The sequence below is a fragment of the Cajanus cajan genome, chromosome 3, assembly GCF_000230855.2.
Source record: "Cajanus cajan strain Asha chromosome 3, NIPB_CcT2T_4, whole genome shotgun sequence".
NCBI classification, from domain to species: domain Eukaryota; kingdom Viridiplantae; phylum Streptophyta; class Magnoliopsida; order Fabales; family Fabaceae; genus Cajanus; species Cajanus cajan.
The window spans coordinates 71655061-71674642 of NC_138519.1; the positions used below are offsets into that span (position 1 = coordinate 71655061).

General features: G+C 28.6%; 1 protein-coding gene across 1 annotated transcript; it reads left to right on the top strand.

Annotated features, from left to right (window-relative positions):
• The first annotated feature begins 16052 nt into the window (after positions 1 to 16052).
• On the top strand, positions 16053 to 19181 carry LOC109798866 (protein NRT1/ PTR FAMILY 8.1). Its single transcript, XM_020359284.3, has 5 exons — positions 16053 to 16207; positions 16611 to 16770; positions 16867 to 17084; positions 17205 to 17764; positions 18274 to 19181. Exons 2-5 carry the CDS (start codon positions 16665 to 16667, stop codon positions 19106 to 19108), a joined length of 1719 nt encoding a protein of 572 aa, XP_020214873.1. The 5' UTR covers positions 16053 to 16207; positions 16611 to 16664; the 3' UTR covers positions 19109 to 19181.
• Positions 19182 to 19582: the final 401 nt, after the last annotated feature.

Consider the following 19582-nt stretch of genomic DNA (forward strand, 5'->3'; position numbering starts at 1 on the left):
AAATGTGAAAAGGTTTTTTGCTGAGAAGGTTTTTAATGAGGCACCACTAACCAATAATTCCAATTTTATTAAATACCATCTCTTTTATCTTTCCATGATCGACAGGTGTGTTATTTAAAGGCAGCAAACTCGTGATTGTCGGCAAAAGTCCGACTGGGCGAGTATAAATAACTCGAAGACCAAACTCGTGATTGTCGGCAAAAGTCTGGCTGGGCGAGTATAAATAACTCGAAGACCAAACTCGTGATTGTCAGCAAAAGTCTGGCTGGGCGAGTATAAATAACTCGAAGACTAAACTCGTGATTGATCGTTAAAAATCCGACTGGGCGAGTATAAATAACTCGAAGACCAAACTTGTGATTGATCGGTAAAAATCCGATTGGGCGAGTATAAATAACTCGAAGACCAAACTCGTGATTGATCGATAAAAATCCGACTGGGCGAGTATAAATAACTTGAAGACCAAACTCGTGATTGATCGTTAAAAATCCGACTGGGCGAGTATAAATAACTCATTAGACGTTGTAACTTGGTCATTTTCATCACCAAAAAGAGTCAGAACTTGGGCGATCATCCCATGTGATATTGAATTCTTAACTTGGATTATTTTTCAACGGTAATGCAGATCGACATATGGACGACTGCCTTTTCAAATAATAACAGGAATTTTTTCATTCACTTTTTGAGGTCGGCGTATGAGATCGGCATGTGCGATCGGCGTATGGGCGATTGCCTTTTCAGATAATAACACTTAAGAATTTTGTCACTCATTTTTTAAGGTCGGCGTATGTAATCGGCATGTAGGCAACTGTCTTTTCAAAATACAAGTTTTAACTAGAAAATTTTTCATTCATTGTTTTAATCGGAGTTTGGGCGATTGGTTTGCAAAAATTCAAGTTTTTCCACATGATGACTCATATAATATCTCGGTTTATTTCCGACTTAGATCTAAGGAGTACTTGCTTAAGCCCTTTCGCCTCATAGGCTAAGGGCTGGAAGGCAAATGGACCGTCTCGGCCGTAGGTCGATTGGTATCGCTGACTCGCCTGTAGGCCGATTGGTATCGCCGACTCGCCTGTAGGCCGATTGGTATCGCCGACTCTGTCGTAGGCCGATTGGTGTCACCGACTAGGCCGTAGGCCGATTGGTATCGCCGACTGGGCCGTAGGCCGATTGGTATCTCAGACTATAAGGAATACATAGAGCTGTCAAAACGGGCCAACCCGGCCCATGTGGGCCGGCCCACCTTGACCCACTTTAAAAACGAGCCAACCCAACCCGGCCCACTTGTAATTTTTTCAAAAAAAATTTGGCCCGGCCCGGGCCACCACGGGTTGGTGGGTTATACGGGCCAGCCCACCAGCCCACCAAAAATTAAAAAAAAATTATTAACAAAATTCAAAATTTTAAATTAATTATAAATTAACATAATAGTCATAAAATTAACATCATTAATAGTTATAAGTCATAATTCATCATACAAAATTAAATACAAATCATGATAAAAGTTTAAAATAAAAATTTTCAATATATCATCATACAAAATAAACTACAAATCATATTCAAATTTTTATTGAAAAAAAAATGGTGGGTTGGTGGGCCACCCGGCCCACCACGGGTTTAGCCCGGGTGGGCCGGGTCAAAGTGGGCCGGGTTGAAATATACCCACCTACTATAAAACTTCAATTTTTTTGGCCCGGCCCGGCCCGTTTTCAAGGTGGGCCGGGTTGGCCCACGGGTCCCGGCCCACTTTGACAGCTCTAGGAATACACCTTAAGCCTTTTCTCCTTATAGGCTCAAGGCTGGAAGGCAAGTGGACCGTCTCGCCTGTAGGCCGATTGGTATCGCCGACTCTGTCGTAGTCCGATTGGTGTCACCGACTCGGCCGTAGGCCGATTGGTATCGCCGACTGGGCCGTAGGCCGATTGGTATCTCAGACTATAAGGACTACACCTTAAGCCTTTTCTCCTTATAGGCTCAAGGCTGGAAGGCAAGTGGACCGTCTCGCCCGTAGGCCGATTGGTATCGCCGACTCGGTCGTAGGCCGATTGGTATCGCCGAATATAAGGGCTACTATGCGTGTGAGGCCGACTATAAACCTGTGCACTGCCTAGGCTGATTCACGACCTGATCTCACCCGAATGTAACCTTGGCCGACTCACCCGACTGTAACCTTGGCCGACTCACTCGATTGTAACCTTGGCCGACTCACCCGACTGTAACCTTGGCCGACTCACCCGACTGTAACCTTGGCCGACTCACCCGACTGTAACCTTGGCCGACTCTCCCTCTCAGAGCCAGATACTGATCGACTCCCACCCATAAAGGCTTACTCGGTCATTATCCGATTGGACACTCAGTAAATGGCGAGGTCCCACCTTCACTCACCAAGTATTTTCCAGATTGTAACGGCTAAAGAGATCCCCATATTCACGGGGCCCATAAGGCCCGTGAACAAGAAACTATAAAATCCAAAACCCTAGAGTTAAGAAGAGGGATTACACTTTTGAATGCTTTGGCTCTAAGGCACGATCTAGGAAAAAACCCTAGTCCACCCTTTGGCCGGAACAAAATTATTAAAAAAATCTTTTTTTTTTTAATTCGACATCTTCCTCACAATAATTACGATTGTGAGGTCACTACTCCAATCGTAGTGGTGCAAATTCAGACCGACCTTTATCAATAGCTACACAAAGTGTTTCAAGTTGAGGCCATCTAATAGATTCGAGCCAAGATTTTAAAAGCACCTTCACCATATGCACTCACAGTCATGTGCAAAATAGATTTTTTGGTTGTAAAATGGTCATTTCCAACCAAAAAATAAAATTTACATTACAATTTTTTTATCACCAAATAGATTTGAACTATTTAATTTAATTATTCATAAATTTAATGGTATTTTTTTTTTACTTTTCCACCAATAAACCACATGAAAATCACACTTTATTTTGTTGGTTCATCCATAAACCACATAAGTCATAGGTCTACGATAGATTTTACCTAATAAATTAAATATGTTTTTAAGTATTTACCCAACTCAAACAAATAATTATGTTTTAAAAAATATAAATTTTAAATTAAAATATATGTGTTTAATGGTGGGATTAGAATCATACAAATAGTCTTAAGTTCGAACATTTTGCTTTGTTTGTAATTTTTACTAATTAAAAAAATGGTTGGCTATTTTTAATTATATTCTCTCTTAAAAATTTAATGGTATTGTTTTTTAAATTTTTTTTTCAACTTTAGTATCAAATTCTCTTCTAGCAGGTTTATATTTTCTCTTAAAAAAATAGTATAAAAAAATTGCTTCATATCTTTGTGTATTTAGTTTTAAAAGTTAAAATAAAATATACTACAGTATGATAAAAAGTAATTTAAATTGAATGAGTGACTGACAATTAAAGTATCCCACCAAATTTGAGTAGTTATAAGGATAAATGAAATAATTAAAAAAAAGTGGATACAAAAAAAATAGATGGATATTAATAAGAGGGTAAGAAAGATTTGAAAAATAAAATTTAAAAAATATATATATATAAATAAAAACGTAAAAAATGATGAGAGAAAAATAATGTTTTGAAAGTTATAGGGATAAAATAATCTTAAAAAAATTGTAACATTTTTTTATATTAATAATATAAATAATTAAATTTAAAAGAACTCGTAAAATGTATAAAATATAGAGTATTTACTCTATCACGCAACGTACTATTTTTTTATTATTATTATTATCTAATAGAATGTCTTCACAAAAGTTCTTGATTCAAGTTTATAAGGCTATCTCCAAAGAAATTCTTGAGTTCTTATTTATTTTTTTTGGCTATTGGAGTGCAACGAACTCGTAAAATGTATAAAATATAGAGTATTTACTCTATCACGCAACGTACTATTTTTTTATTATTATTATTATCTAATAGAATGTCTTCACAAAAGTTCTTGATTCAAGTTTATAAGGCTATCTCCAAAGAAATTCTTGAGTTCTTATTTATTTTTTTTGGCTATTGGAGTGCAACGACATGGCTTTTATGTATGAAACTGGTTCTTATATAAGAACTTGTAAGAGTCAGGTTTTTGAGGAAAAAAGAAAAAAAGTGGATTCATTTTGAAATTCACATAAAGTAAATTAAGGGGATGTATTAGTTTAAGATTTTATAGGATTTTAAAAGACTTTTTTTGAGTAAAAAAGTCCATTGATATTCAATTAGGATTTTATGTCACTTAAAAATAATCCAGTGGTATTCAATCAGGATTTTCAAAATTTTTTAAAGAGTCCATTAAAATTTATCGGTATTGATTTGAGACTTTTTACAACTTAAAAATAATTCATTGGTATTCAAAAATATAGGAATTTTAAAAGATTGTTGTATTAGAGAGATTTTGATGGACTTTTTAGTGATATCTATAAATATCAAATTCATAAAACAATCTCATCCAAACCCATAAGATTTTGGAAGATTGTTTGAAGTGACTTTTCAAGTGCTTCAAGAATTTCTAAGTGAATTTTTCATTTTTTTTTCTATGCTCATGACTCATGTCTTCTCCATTTTTTTTCTCTTGTTAATAATACTGCACTACTAATTATATATAATATTCTACTCCTGTTCTCATTCTATTCTCCTATTTGGTGAAACTTCTATACGTAAATGATAGTGTCATTAATTTGCTCTATTTTTCTCTCCGTTCTCTTTAATTGACTTGCTCTATTTTGCTCTATTTAATTGAGATTGTTCCACAATTATATAACACAAAAAACACTTGAAATTTTAACTTTTAAGTAGTAATTTTTTTTATACCACGCATCAATAAAAGGGAAAGGTGAAAGCTAAAATTGATATCATGATCTCTATAATCAACTATAGATCTTCAAGACCTTGTAATCAATTTAGATTTATTAGAACAATATATATATATATATATATATATATATATATATATATATATGTAAAAGATGAATTTGAGTTAGGGTTTCTGTAAGTAGAATGAGATAAGAATGAATCTTAGTTGGGAGAAAAACTCTTTCAGCACAAAAACTGCGATCTCTCTCCCTTTCTTGAATTTGTTATTGTTATTCTTCCCCTTTTATGACTCAACAATTATTTTATTTCTTTTTTTTACTATAAATATTTTTTTAAAAAATTTTATATTATGAAATTAGGATTTTTATATTTTAAAAAAGAAAATTAACATAAGACATTGCAGTATCTTATAATTTAATACTAAAAATATTTCTTCACGAGTGAATAATTGAAAGCAATTAAAAATTTAAAAAATTATTTTGCACTTGTAACAAATTTCAGATATATATTTTTTCTCCCAATTGATGTTTGTAAATTTCTACTTTAGTACCAATATAAAATGAAGGGACATATTTAATTATAAGAGAGTAGGGTAGTTGTCTCACTATTTTTTTAATCATTTATAAAATTATAAATAAAATATATTAAATCACAAATTATAAAAAATTTGAAATGTTGTTTAGAATAATTTTTAGCATGTGTGGGACTACATAACTTTTTTCGTAAAGAATGTCATTATGATGAATTTCCAATTGAAGTGATGAACGAACCTTCATCTTCAACATTACTGGTTAATGAAAATCATAATTTTGAGTCTATTATTAAAACACAGGAGCAAGAGCGAAAAGATACTAATGTTTGGAGGACTAATATAGCTATGAATATGTGGGTGAATTCTATTTAGAATGACATGATATTACGAAAAATTATTATTATTATTTATCCAGACATTATTATTATTTTTATTATTTTTATATTTGACTCTTTTTAAATTTGAATGTATGAAAAAAAAAATCTTGAATTCTTATCCTATGTAAAAAATTTATGAAATTATGCAAAGTTCACAAAGACCCGCAGAATTCATTAAAATCATAACTTAAAAAGTCTTGCATAATTCATTAAAATCCTAATTGAAAATCCTGCAGAATCTTAAAAGTCATGAAAATCTTGCAAAGTCTTTTAAAATTCACAGGAATTTTTTAACTAAAAAAATCATTTAAAATCCTAATCTAATATACCTCCTAAGAGTCAAAGTGAAGTTCTTTCATTTAAAAAAATAAATAGAAAATTTTCAGAAATCCTACGTGCCATTAAAGAGTCCATAAAAAAGTGCCTTAAGAATCTAAAATAAGTTCTACTATTGGAGATGCTACAAGGTTGAATTTCATTTTTGGAAGGTAATTTTTAAGTTGTATTTAGAATATCTTTAGTGTAGATCATATTCTGAATTCTTAATCCAATTTTCGTGGGTTTCACAATGTCACCTAAGATTTTACAACATTCTTTATTGTTGTTCTAATAAAAAAAAAATTAACTTGAATTCTTAATTTATTTTTTATTCCACAATTAAATGAGAATAATATATATATATATATATATATATATATATATATATATATATATATAGTTTAAGAATTGATTCTTGAAAGTTCTTATATAAGAAAGATTCTTACATATGACATCTTATTTCAATGACAAAATTTATATTCTTATATTTAAGAACCCTATTAAAAACCATTATTAGAGATGATATGTCAGCATCTCCAATAATACAACCTATTTTAGATTCTTAATCTATCTTTTGTTGGCTTCAAACGTCACTTAGAATGTAAGAACTTTTTTCTATTTTTAGAAAATGGAATAATGTCTAAAGTTCTTAATTCACTTTATGAACCGCACTTTTTTTTTTTAAGTGAGAATAATAAAAATATATTTTTTAATTTATAAAAACTAGATTTTGAGATTTCTTATATAAGAACGGTTCTTATATGTATCATCTACATCTAATGATAAAATTTATAAAAATTAATTTTTATATTTAAAAATTTAGTTAAGAACTTACTAAAAAGAAGACCTAGTTTCAAGTATTAAACAACTCAGGGTCCTGAAGTCACAAGGCCAATGAGAATTTGCTTTAGGCCACCGTATTATTTTTAAGGCCTCAAAATTTTATTTATATTTTTAATAAATTATTTATTATTAATTTAAATTATAAAGTGATAATTTTATCATTATATAATATTGTTTACGAATATTTTTATTACTAAATTTTTATAATCATAAAACATGAATATAAATATTTTTAAATTATTTAGGTTCAATTTCATTATTTATTTAAAAAGTTAAGAAAAATATTTTGAATTCCACCTCTTCGCACCTTAAAAAAAATCATTAAAATTAATAGAGTATAAGTTTATTGAATAAATTTATGATTAATAGAAATAAATAAATAAAGATTTTTTTGGTGAAAATTTTTAATATTAAAATTATATGCTTAATAAAAAATATATTAAATTAAAATTTGAATAAAAAATTTGTCTTAAATCTCATAATTTCTTGATAGTTGATACGGCTTGAAACAACTAAAATAATCAAGTTTTTGGTGATTTCTTTCTCATCAAAATTACAATGATAATATCAAGATTCAAACTTAAGATTTTATGCATTTTATCTCAACTTTCACCAACTAGAATAATCCTAGTGATTTTGTTATTAAACTAGTATAATTTTTTTTTGAAATCATGAAATAATAAGTATAAAATTTTGAAAATTTTAACAATATTGAATAATTTTTACTTTAGAAGTATGACTTCTTTTATTTATTTTTATACAAATATTTTTTATAAATTATATTTAATCAACTTCTATATATTAAACACAAACGATTATATTTAATTAATTTTTATATATTAAATATGAATCACTATATTGCATGAGAATATTTTTTGAGATTTTTTTTCAATAAAAGAATCTATAGAAATCTTTTTAACTTCTTATCTAATTAAGTTTTCTATTTATCATATTATTTATAAATTAAATATTAATATTTTAAAATAAATTATCAATAAATAAAATAATTTTATACTATATATAAATTATTTATCATAAATCTAAAATATAATTTATTTAAAACATCTATTTATACAAATTTTAAACATAATTTATATAATCAAATATAATATTTATTATAAATTATAATTATATAATAAATATATATCTATATTACACAAACTAAAATATTAATTACAAAAACCCACTATAACAGGTAGAATTTAATAATATAGACGATTATAAATTATTTATATAAAAAGTTAATACTACAACTTTTAATTAGGGATGTCAATGGACCACATGAGGGCGGGTAATAGTAAACCCGTCCCGCTCCGCTGAATGAAAATTGGTCCCATACCCACCCCCTATCCGCACGGGTATTCATTAAGCGGGTATCCATGAATTTCTTAAATACCCACGGATATCCATGAATATCCATGGATATTTATAAATTTTTTAAAAAATTAAAAAAAATATTATATTACAAATAATTTTAAGTTTATATTTAATATCATTGAAATATTAAAAATAAAAATTCAATGTTAATTTTAAACTTGTATTTGACGTTAATTTTGTTGAAATATTAATAAAAATGCAAGATAATCAATAATTTAAAATACATCAATCTCACAAATAAGTTAATGTCTCATCACAAAGCTACAATGATTCAATCTCATAATTTCAAACAAAAGTAAACAACTTAAAATACATAAATTTTATTGGTCCAATCAAAGCTAGAAAATTAATCAAATTACATCCAGCATAATTCTATAACATGCTTAACACATGTTGGTAACTGTAACGCCCAATTTATATAATAATAATTATATATTTTCTTATATAATATTTTCGCAATTATATCATTAACAATATTTTTTTTGAAGATAAAGATAAAGAAAAAGAATATTTTGTGAATTTAATACATGACATATCGTTCTAAAATATTTACAATAACGTACTATTTTACACATTATTTCTTTCTTCCCCTTCTATTACAATATTTACATTGATAGTGAGAATAAATTTACAATAACAAATAAAATTATAATAGATTCATCAAATAGCCTCCATATTTCAATTCCTCCCAAGTAGGACAGCAGTAATAATAACTGTAAAAGGACCTGGTATGGCCGGTAGATCCATCTATGTTATAATATATTAAATTTTAAAAACAAAGAAAAGAGAGGAGTAAGAACAATATCCAATAAATATAATAATTCAAAAGAATATACAAAATTATTTATAATCAATATTAAACATATATATATATATATATATATATATAAATATATATACAGATCATATATTAGATTTTCATGATACAATAAAATTTGAATTATACTTGTAGTGACTAATCAGGATAAATGAGCATCATCATAATATCAACCAATAAAAGGATATTTCACCTTAACCAACAATAGAATATTTCACTTTCATTCCTTACTCATTTAAATCCCCAAGGTCAAACCTCCAGCTACAAATAATTCAAACTTTATCTTCTATGGCCATAGAACAATATTTATCTTCATAAATACGTGAAGAAATAACAACAACACGAGTCCAAGATTGCACAACTATATTATAGTTGATTATAAATATATTTACAATAAATATATTTACGTAAAAAGAATATATTAAAAATACCAATGATATAAATAAAAATGACAATCATTATAAAATAATTAAACAATATAAAATATAAACACCTTAATAATTAATATGGATAAAAATAATCATAACTTAAGCAAATAAATGAGGTTAGAGACACCTCACTAAATAATTACATAAAAAAAACAAATAAATAAATATAGGAATATATAAAATTTCAAAGAGATAAAGTTCTCCTCCCCTACAATGTTACAATATTTTCTCCAATTTCTGTTGAGGTTTGCTATTTATAGGGGCAGTTTTTATTACCTGAAGATAATTTACCATCATTTATTAACTAGTGCGTAATTGATTCATTTACGCATATATGCATCCTTATTTACATTGAGAAAGTTATTATTATTATCTTTTCCTAATTTTAATTGATTTATAAAAATATATAAGGTCATGATAAGATTTGAATCCAGGACCCAGTACATATAGTCCTTAAGCTCAACTAGTTAAACCACTGAACCATTTTATTTTATATGTCTATAACATCATGCAAATTTATAATAAGTTATTTTTCGTAGATAATATTTATAATCTAATTAGATAGCACACATACACACACACACACATATATATATATATATATATATATATATATATATATATATATATATATGTATATATTTACTGCACATAAGATTTTATAAAATAAAATACTAGTATTTTAATTATACTAAAATTTAAGAATTTGATTTAAAGTTGTCTTGAATATATTTTCACCCTCAATTCCAATATGATGATATCACATCCTAAGGTCAATCTCACTAAACACACAAATATTCATTAATTGATCCCTAAGGTTATCTATCCACATCAACATACATGCATATCAAATCATATTAGAATACCTACTTTAAACCTTCATATATACCATCCTTAAGCATGTATGAATCAATTACCGTTTACTCCGTATAGCCTGTACATGAACAACCTTTTCCACATAACATCATACAACCTTAAAGAAACTTTTGATCCACAAGACAACACCTCAGAATAAAATCGATTTCCTAATAACTCAAAAACATCATGATAACATATATATCCCTTTATCAACTATCAAAGAAAATGATACATAGAGAATTATACCGACTATCACCAAATGATCTCAAACCTATAACCAAAAGAAAGCTAACAGGATAAGCTATCACTCTTATGAAGACTTGAAATTCTAAAATGATCATATACTTAGCTAAAAATTTCAAAAGTTGTAATAGATATAATCAGGGCTAACAGCTAGACCTTTGCTCACTAAAATATTCATAACAGAAGTTCTAGATCTCCATTGTACCTGATTTTGGTGCCCTTAAAAAGATAACATCTAAGACTACAACTTTTATGAAGATCATAAAATTCAACTCTGTCAATATAATACTCTGTCAATATAATACTCTGTCAATATAATACTTGTACTGACACAATAAAACTGCAGCTAAGACATTCCATGTATGGATCAGCAAAAGAGCGCACCAAAGTCTAAAGCCCCAAAAATACCTTAAAACACTTTCAAACCATTATTTAAGCTTCTTCCTACAATCCTAAACCAAAATAACTTACATATTTAGCACAAGAACTTAGAAACTAAAATAAAACCCTCATTCAACCTAACCCATAAAAAAATTAATATATAAGCATCAAATTTAATAAATCATATAATAAGATTTAAAAGTAATAAAGAAAATATAAATTAATTCCAGTAAAGGTGGCAGTGCCTCCTAGTTAGGAATAATTTATAACTTCCAAATCATGTAATAATAAAAAAATAACAAAGATGCACACTTTGACCTTTCCTCAAAACATTCAAAACCTCCTTGGATTTATTCGCTAAAAACTATAAACTCTACCAAACAAGCACGGTAAACTCATAACTCAAGGCCGATTGGATCGACCTGCTCTGATACCACTTAATGTAACGCCCAATTTATATAATAATAATTATATATTTTCTTATATGATATTTTCGTAATTATATCATTAACAATATTTTTTTTGAAGATAAAGATAAAATAAAAAAAAGAATATTTTGTGAATTTAATACATGACATATCGTTCTAAAATATTTACAATAACGTACTATTTTACACATTATTTCTTTCTTCCCCTTCTATTACAATATTTACATTGATAGTGAGAATAAATTTACAATAACAAATAAAATTATAATAGATTCATCAAATAGCCTCCATATTCCAATTCCTCCCAAGTAGGACAACAATAATAATAACTGTAAAAGGACCTGGTATGGCCGGTAGATCCATCTATGTTATAATATATTAAATTTTAAAAACAAAGAAAATAGAGGAGTAAGAACAATATCCAATAAATATAATAATTCAAAAGAATATACAGAATTATTTATAATCAATATTAAACATATATATATAATATATATACAGATCATATATTAGATTTTCATGATACAATAAAATTTGAATTATACTTGTAGTGACTAGTCAGGATAAATGAGCATCATCATAATATCAACCAATAAAAGGATATTTCACCTTAACCAACAATAGAATATTTCACCTTCATTCCTTACTCATTTAAATCCCCAAGGTCAAACCTCCAGCTACAAATAATTCAAACTTTATCTTCTATGACCATAGAACAATATTTATCTTCATAAATAGGTGAAGAAATAACAACAACACGAGTCCAAGATTGCACAACTATATTATAGTTGATTATAAATATATTTACAATAAATATATTTACGTAAAAAGAATATATTAAGAATACCAATGATATAAATAAAAATGACAATCATTATAAAATAATTAAACAATATAAAATATAAACACCTTAATAATTAATATGGATAAAAATAATCATAACTTAAGCAAATAAATGAGGTTAGGGACACCTCACTAAATAATTATACATAAAAAAAACATAAATAAATAAATATAGGAATATATAAAATTTCAAAGAGATAAAGTTCTCCTCCCCCTTATCTTAAAGTTGTTTCTCCAATTTCTATTGAGGTTCGCTATTTTTAGGGGCCGTTTTTACTTCAATTACGTAAGGGAGTGCGTAATTTATGGTACGGGAGAATATTTACCTGAAGATAATCTACCATCATTTATTAACTTGTTATCCTTATGCAGAAAGAATAATAATTTTAATTACATTGAGAAAGTTATTATGCATCCTTATTTTAATTGATAAGATTTGAACCCAGGACCCAGTACATATAGTCCTTAAGCTCAACTAGTTAAACCACTGAACCATTTTATTTTATATGACTATAACATCATGCAAATTTATAATAAGTTATTTTTCGTAAATAATATTTATAATCTAATTAGATAGCACACATACGCACACACACACACATATATATATATATATATATATATATATATATATATATATATGTATATATTTACTGCACATAAGATTTTATAAAATAAAACACTAGTATTTTAATTATACTAAAATTTAAGAATTTGATTTAAAATAAAATTATAAATATTAGGTGATTCTATTTTATTAATTAATAACTATTGAAAAATAATTTTCATAAATATAAAATATAAAATTTGGGATGTTACAGTAACTTCATCAACCTCACTTTTGTAAGAAAATAATATGAGAGAGTGTAGTTTTAGGATTATGTGGTACAAGGATAATTAGGATATTTAAGAAATATTATTAAACGGGTACCCGTGGATATGGATATCATCATATCCACCCCCACCCCGTTTATAAACGGGTAAAAAATTATCTGTCCTCATTATCCACGGGTACCCAATTAGCCTATCTATTTATTATCCGTAACGAATTTTACCCGCAAATACTCGCGGGTGCGGGTATTTTTGTCATCCCTACTTCTAATCTTCTATAATAATCTTTCAAAAAATTACACCAAAATAATTTTAAAAGGAAATCGCCCCGTATTGATTAAAAAAAAAATCTCGACGTTAAACTGATTGAAGAAAGACAATTTAATTGTGAGGAAAGTTTCAAAGCACAAAGTATAAACAAATAATATAAACCAATTGGACCGTATGAATAAATTCATCGACAAAGAAACGAATCGATCGATATGGAATGCATCACTTGTCAGTATGTATATCCATCTCATTATTCGAAGTTGAAACCAAATAATTGATTATCCTACATATGCATTGCGTTGTTTTCAAATGACATATTGTTAATCATTAGTTAGCTTTCAAAAATAATTATCATTAATTATTTGTTAGCAATAGCTAGGATGTTCACATTACATGTTATTTTTTCCGGCTGTGATACCCAAACGTCACGCATGTGCATACATGACAAACGAAGAATGTCAAATTATATAAGTTAAATTGTAATATTAATAATATTAAATCTATAATTTTAAACTTTTAATTTTATAAAATTTATAATTTTGATCTTCTTATTGAATATTTATTTATTAATTGTTAAAATTGTAATGATAATCATAATGCACTAAATAAATAACATGATAATTAATATTTAATAATATTTGTTTTTTAAAAAAATGTTAGTAATTACTGAGTTATGTTAGTCAGGAGATTTGAACCCGCTTCAAGTGTTTTTTTTTTATCAAACCCAAACTTAAATTCGAGACCTTGAAATTTGAGGACCCATCGTAATACTAGTTGAATTAATGAACATTTATTTTTTTTTATCATTAGTTTGGGTTGATAACACTTAGTAATACAATGCATTTGTTTTAAATTTTATTTTATATTAATTTTGGCTTATTAGATCGATAACAATATAACTAATTAACAAATTTATTTTATATCATTTTTTGTTTTATAGGTTGATAACATTACACTTGCACTAAGATATAAAATAATTCAAATCTATTCTTAAATATTTAATTTTTCACAAAAGAAATTAATTATGTTGACTTGAATGACTCAATTTAATATGAGGAGAGTTTTAACAACACCGGTGTAATTTTTACTAAGTATTACACTGTTCAATAACTTTATATTAGATGTTAATTTTATAAATTCAACCGTTGAATTATAACTTCATATCACTTTATATGTTTATATCAATTTTTGTTAAAATTGAACAACAACTTGAAGGTAACAAAGTGTTCATATTTTATTATATTTTGAAATATATATATTACGTCAATTTTGTTTTATAAGAATAAAGTATCAAATCATCTTTGATTAATATAAAATTTTGTAAATATGATCTAAACGTAAAGAATTTTCAATCTAATGGTTGAATTTATAAAATTCACATTTAATATAAGATTATTGAGCGGTGTAATACTTAGTAAAAATTACATCGATATTGTTTGAACCCTCCTCGTTGGATTTTAACAAATTCATCCAAATTCTGTTCAACTTGATCCGTTTACACCCCTAGTATCTTAGGTTCAAACTATTTTATTTTATCCCCCAAAATTATAATAATACTAAAGTTCAAACCTAAGCCCTCATATATTATTCCAAATTGCTTACCACTTTGCCAACTCTCATAGTTTCTAAGTTCAAAACCTATTACAATATTGATAAAAAAAAATATTAATTATATAGTTAGTAGCAGCCTATCCAAAGAAATTAGGGTCAATTCAAATATCAGGTCAATAAAATATTATTTTTGTCCCTTAAAAAATATTTTACATTAATATTTATATAATTTTTTAAAGTTCATAACTAAAAAATTCTTAAAAACTCACACTAATAAGTCATATCTAAAAAATATATAAATATAATTTTTTTTTCCAAAACTCATCTCTAAAACATTTTAATTTCTTTATTAAAAAATATTATCATTAATTTTAAAATCTTACTTTAAAATTTGTCTTTAGAGTTAAAAAAAATGTAGGCAGGCAGGAAAGAAACTATATATTTTTCACACTCCCTTTTCTTTTGAAAACTCTAATGCGTGCGCCATTTTTTTCCTTTGAAAAGCCAATATTCTTTACACAATAATGTGAATTCTGCTTTGTCTTTTAGCACCGCTCTGTTCCCACTGTGGTACACTCCCCCACGTCACACTTCCGTAGTCAATCCAAAAACGCGTTTCCATTGTTTGTTTTTCAAACTACCATTCCCATTTATTTTCTATTTTTCATAAGAGATCTAAGTTATTATTAGGTGTACACAGAAGTTAAGCTTGAATAAGCAATCAAAAGTCATAACTAAAAAGTCCAGCTGACACAAATTACAGAATTTAAGGTCCAAGATTGCGTAATTTTCTGTGGGCTATGTATCTGATATCTGAAAGAGGGTAAATTCCAAAATCACACGTTTAAGATTTTCTTTAATCACATTACACGTGAGACAAGTCAACAGTCTCAAACTAGGATTACTAGTTTGTGGTATATATCACATAACAAAAATTATAACAGTGTTTTTATTGTTACTTAAAATTTGTTAAAAATTATTAAATTATGTAGATCTCAATCCTTATGTAATGATCTCCATTTTTTATTTATATTTTTAACAAATTCTAATTGAATTATATTAAACAAATGTTACAGAATCATTAAAATCGAAGTAGTAATAAAATTAAAATAATATATATAATAACTTAATTTCGATCTCTGTTGTGCTTCATGTTCTATGATCCAATTTTGTTATTTTTTTTTATAAAAAAAAGTGAGAAAGAGTTTAATTTTGGGTACCCATCTTTACTACATCAGTATATATACACATCAACGTTTACCATATCTTTCCGAATGATGGATGAAGTTTGCTTCAGTTGCCAACATTGAGGTCAGAGATCCCTCTTTGATTCCATTCTTTGCTTTTGTATTCTGATCTGGGGTTTATCTTTCTGATATTTTATCACTGGTTGCAGTCAAATTTAAAGTTTCTTTTTTGTTTTCTTTTAACTTCTACCGATCTATGGATTCGTGTATTTGAATCTTGAACCTTTCTGTTATTCTTATATGGATGACTTTTTTTATATTTTTTTATTTATAAAGAATTGAAAATAGCTAAACATAAGAATCAGAAACTGTTTCTGAAACTTTTTGTTCTTTAGCCCAAGACCAACAAAGTGTTGTGGCTTAGTTATAACTGAGATTGCACAAAAATAAGTGTTTTTTTTTTCTTTAACTGAGTTCAATTTTGACTTTTATGAGTAATTTATTGTTTTCTTTTGTTGGTTTTTTAGTTTGTCAATATTGCAAGTGAATAATTGGCCCGTGTGCACTAGTTCTGAATCACAATGGCAGAGGATGATGTTTACACGAAAGATGGAACAGTAGATTACCGTGGAAATCCTGCTAATAAAAAGAAAACTGGAACCTGGAAAGCCTGTCCTTTTATCTTAGGTAATTGTGGTGTTTGTTAATGTCCAAGGTGGTATGTGATATGTTTGAGGTTTGAACTCTCTTGAAATATTTATCATTTCAAGCTTCTATTCACAGGAAATGAATGTTGTGAGAGATTGGCTTATTATGGGATGAGCACAAACCTGGTACTTTATTTTAAGGAGCGGCTACATCAGCATAGTGCTGTTGCTTCCAAGAATGTCTCTAATTGGAGTGGAACATGCTACATCACACCATTGATTGGAGCCTTTTTGGCTGATTCCTACCTTGGAAGATATTGGACAATCGCATGGTTTTCAATCATCTATGTTATTGTGAGTTTGGTCTCTCCAACCTACTTTTATTTCTAAACTGGTCCAAATTTTTTTTTGATCAAATTGATGTTCTAGCATGTTAAAGAACATGTAAAAGGTAATCTTGTTGATGAACAACAGGGGATGACACTCTTGACACTGTCTGCATCAGTTTCTGGCATGAAACCAACATGTCATGGACATGGAGAAGAAAACTGTCATGCTACTACTCTAGAGAGTGCAGTGTGCTTCCTAGCTCTTTACCTAATTGCTCTTGGCACTGGAGGGATTAAGCCTTGTGTCTCATCCTATGGAGCTGATCAGTTTGATGATGCTGACGCGGTTGAGAAGGAACGCAAGAGTTCTTTCTTCAACTGGTTCTATTTCTCAATCAACATTGGTGCTCTTATTGCATCCTCTCTATTGGTTTGGATACAAGATAATGTGGGTTGGGGATGGGGATTTGGCATTCCTGCTGTAGCCATGGCAATTGCAGTGGTGAGTTTTTTTTCAGGCACTAGGTTGTATAGGAATCAGAAGCCTGGAGGCAGCTCCCTCACTAGAATCAGTCAGGTAGTAGTGGCAACCATAAGAAAGTGCCATGTTAAAGTACCTGAAGACAAGTCTCTTTTATATGAGACTTCTGAAACTGAGTCTGCTATAAAAGGAAGCAGAAAGCTTGACCACACAAATGAGTTGAGGTAAATTGAACAATGACAACAAATTTCTTGATGACCAACTAGTGTTTTGTGCTTACTTTGATTCAGAAGCAACTTTGATGTCACTCTTGCATTATATAGTAAAGAGAGGCATGGCTTTAGTCCACTTTCATGCCATTTCACATGCTATCATATCAAAACATGACAATCTTATGTTCACTAGTTTGTCAATTGTTCAGTGAGAAACTGAAAATAATATGTTTGCAAGGGTTGTCCCAAGTGGTTCTTTTGATCTATTAGACGTTGGATAAAACTTAAATGCAGTTCCTGAAGTACTTACAATGTTTTTCTCTTATCAAAATTAGAGCTTCACCTTGATAATCTATGTTGACCTTTAATGCAAACCTTTATTATATGGATTATTGAGATGCAATTTCAATTCTGATTAGATAACAACACAAAAAAATACTTAATGAAGTGTGTCTATGTTTTGTCATTAAACATTAGCTTGACTTAACTAATTTGTATTCACTTTCTTATTGTTGCAATAGATTTTTTGACAAAGCAGCCGTGCTAGCACAATCAGATAAAGTGAAGGAATCAGTAAACCCTTGGAGGCTTTGCACTGTAACTCAAGTGGAAGAGCTGAAATCCATTTTAAGATTGCTCCCTATATGGGCCACCGGCATCATATTTGCCACTGTCTATGGTCAGATGAGCACCTTATTTGTGTTGCAAGGGCAAACCATGGATACTCATTTTGGCAAATCTAGTTTCAAAATCCCACCAGCTTCACTTTCTATCTTTGACACCCTCAGTGTCATATTTTGGGTCCCAGTGTATGACAGGATCATAGTGCCAATTGCTAGAAAGTTCACTGGCCACAAAAATGGCCTAACTCAGCTCCAAAGAATGGGAATTGGCCTCTTCATATCCATATTTTCCATGGTAGCTGCAGCAATATTGGAGCTCATAAGGCTTAAAATGGTGAGGAGGCACAACTACTATCAACTTGAGGAGATACCGATGTCAATATTTTGGCAGGTTCCTCAATATTTCATCATAGGCTGTGCTGAAGTGTTCTATTTCATTGGTCAGTTGGAGTTTTTCTATGAGCAAGCCCCTGATGCCATGAGAAGTTTTTGTTCTGCTCTCTCACTCACCACTGTTGCTCTTGGACAGTACTTGAGCTCTCTGCTTGTGACAATTGTGACAAAGATTAGTACAAAAAATGGAAGTCCTGGTTGGATACCTGATAATCTAAACTATGGTCACATAGATTATTTCTTCTGGCTTTTGGCAGCACTTAGTGTTCTGAACTTGATAGCATACCTCATAGTGTCCATGTTGTATACATATAAAAGAGCTGTGGGAACTCTCCGCTGAAAAGTGGGCTAAGTTGTTGTACATTGAAATTTGGAATTAGTTTCATTATACATCACATTGGAAGTTTCCTTCACTAATCTTTTTCACCTATACACTATTCGGATTAGACCAATTTAATTATTAAATTGTATGGGAAAATAATTCAAATTTTTAATTTCAAATTTTTAAGATAGTGTTCAGATATCGAAATATATTATTTATCTTTAAGATATTTTTTAAAATTAAAAATATTATATTTATTTTAGAAATGTGTTTCCTGTTTTAAAGATTAAGATGTTAGTTAATAAATAAATAATTTTTATATGAAAAGAATTATCCAATCTTTAGAGGAGACACTGCCTTAAATGAGAAAGAATTAAATGAAAGAGTTTTCAAATTTTGTTAGAAAATTTGGGAGAGTTTTCAAATTTTACCCATAAATTATGTAAAGAAAAATCTTTCAAATTTCACCCACAAAATTATTGAGAATGAATT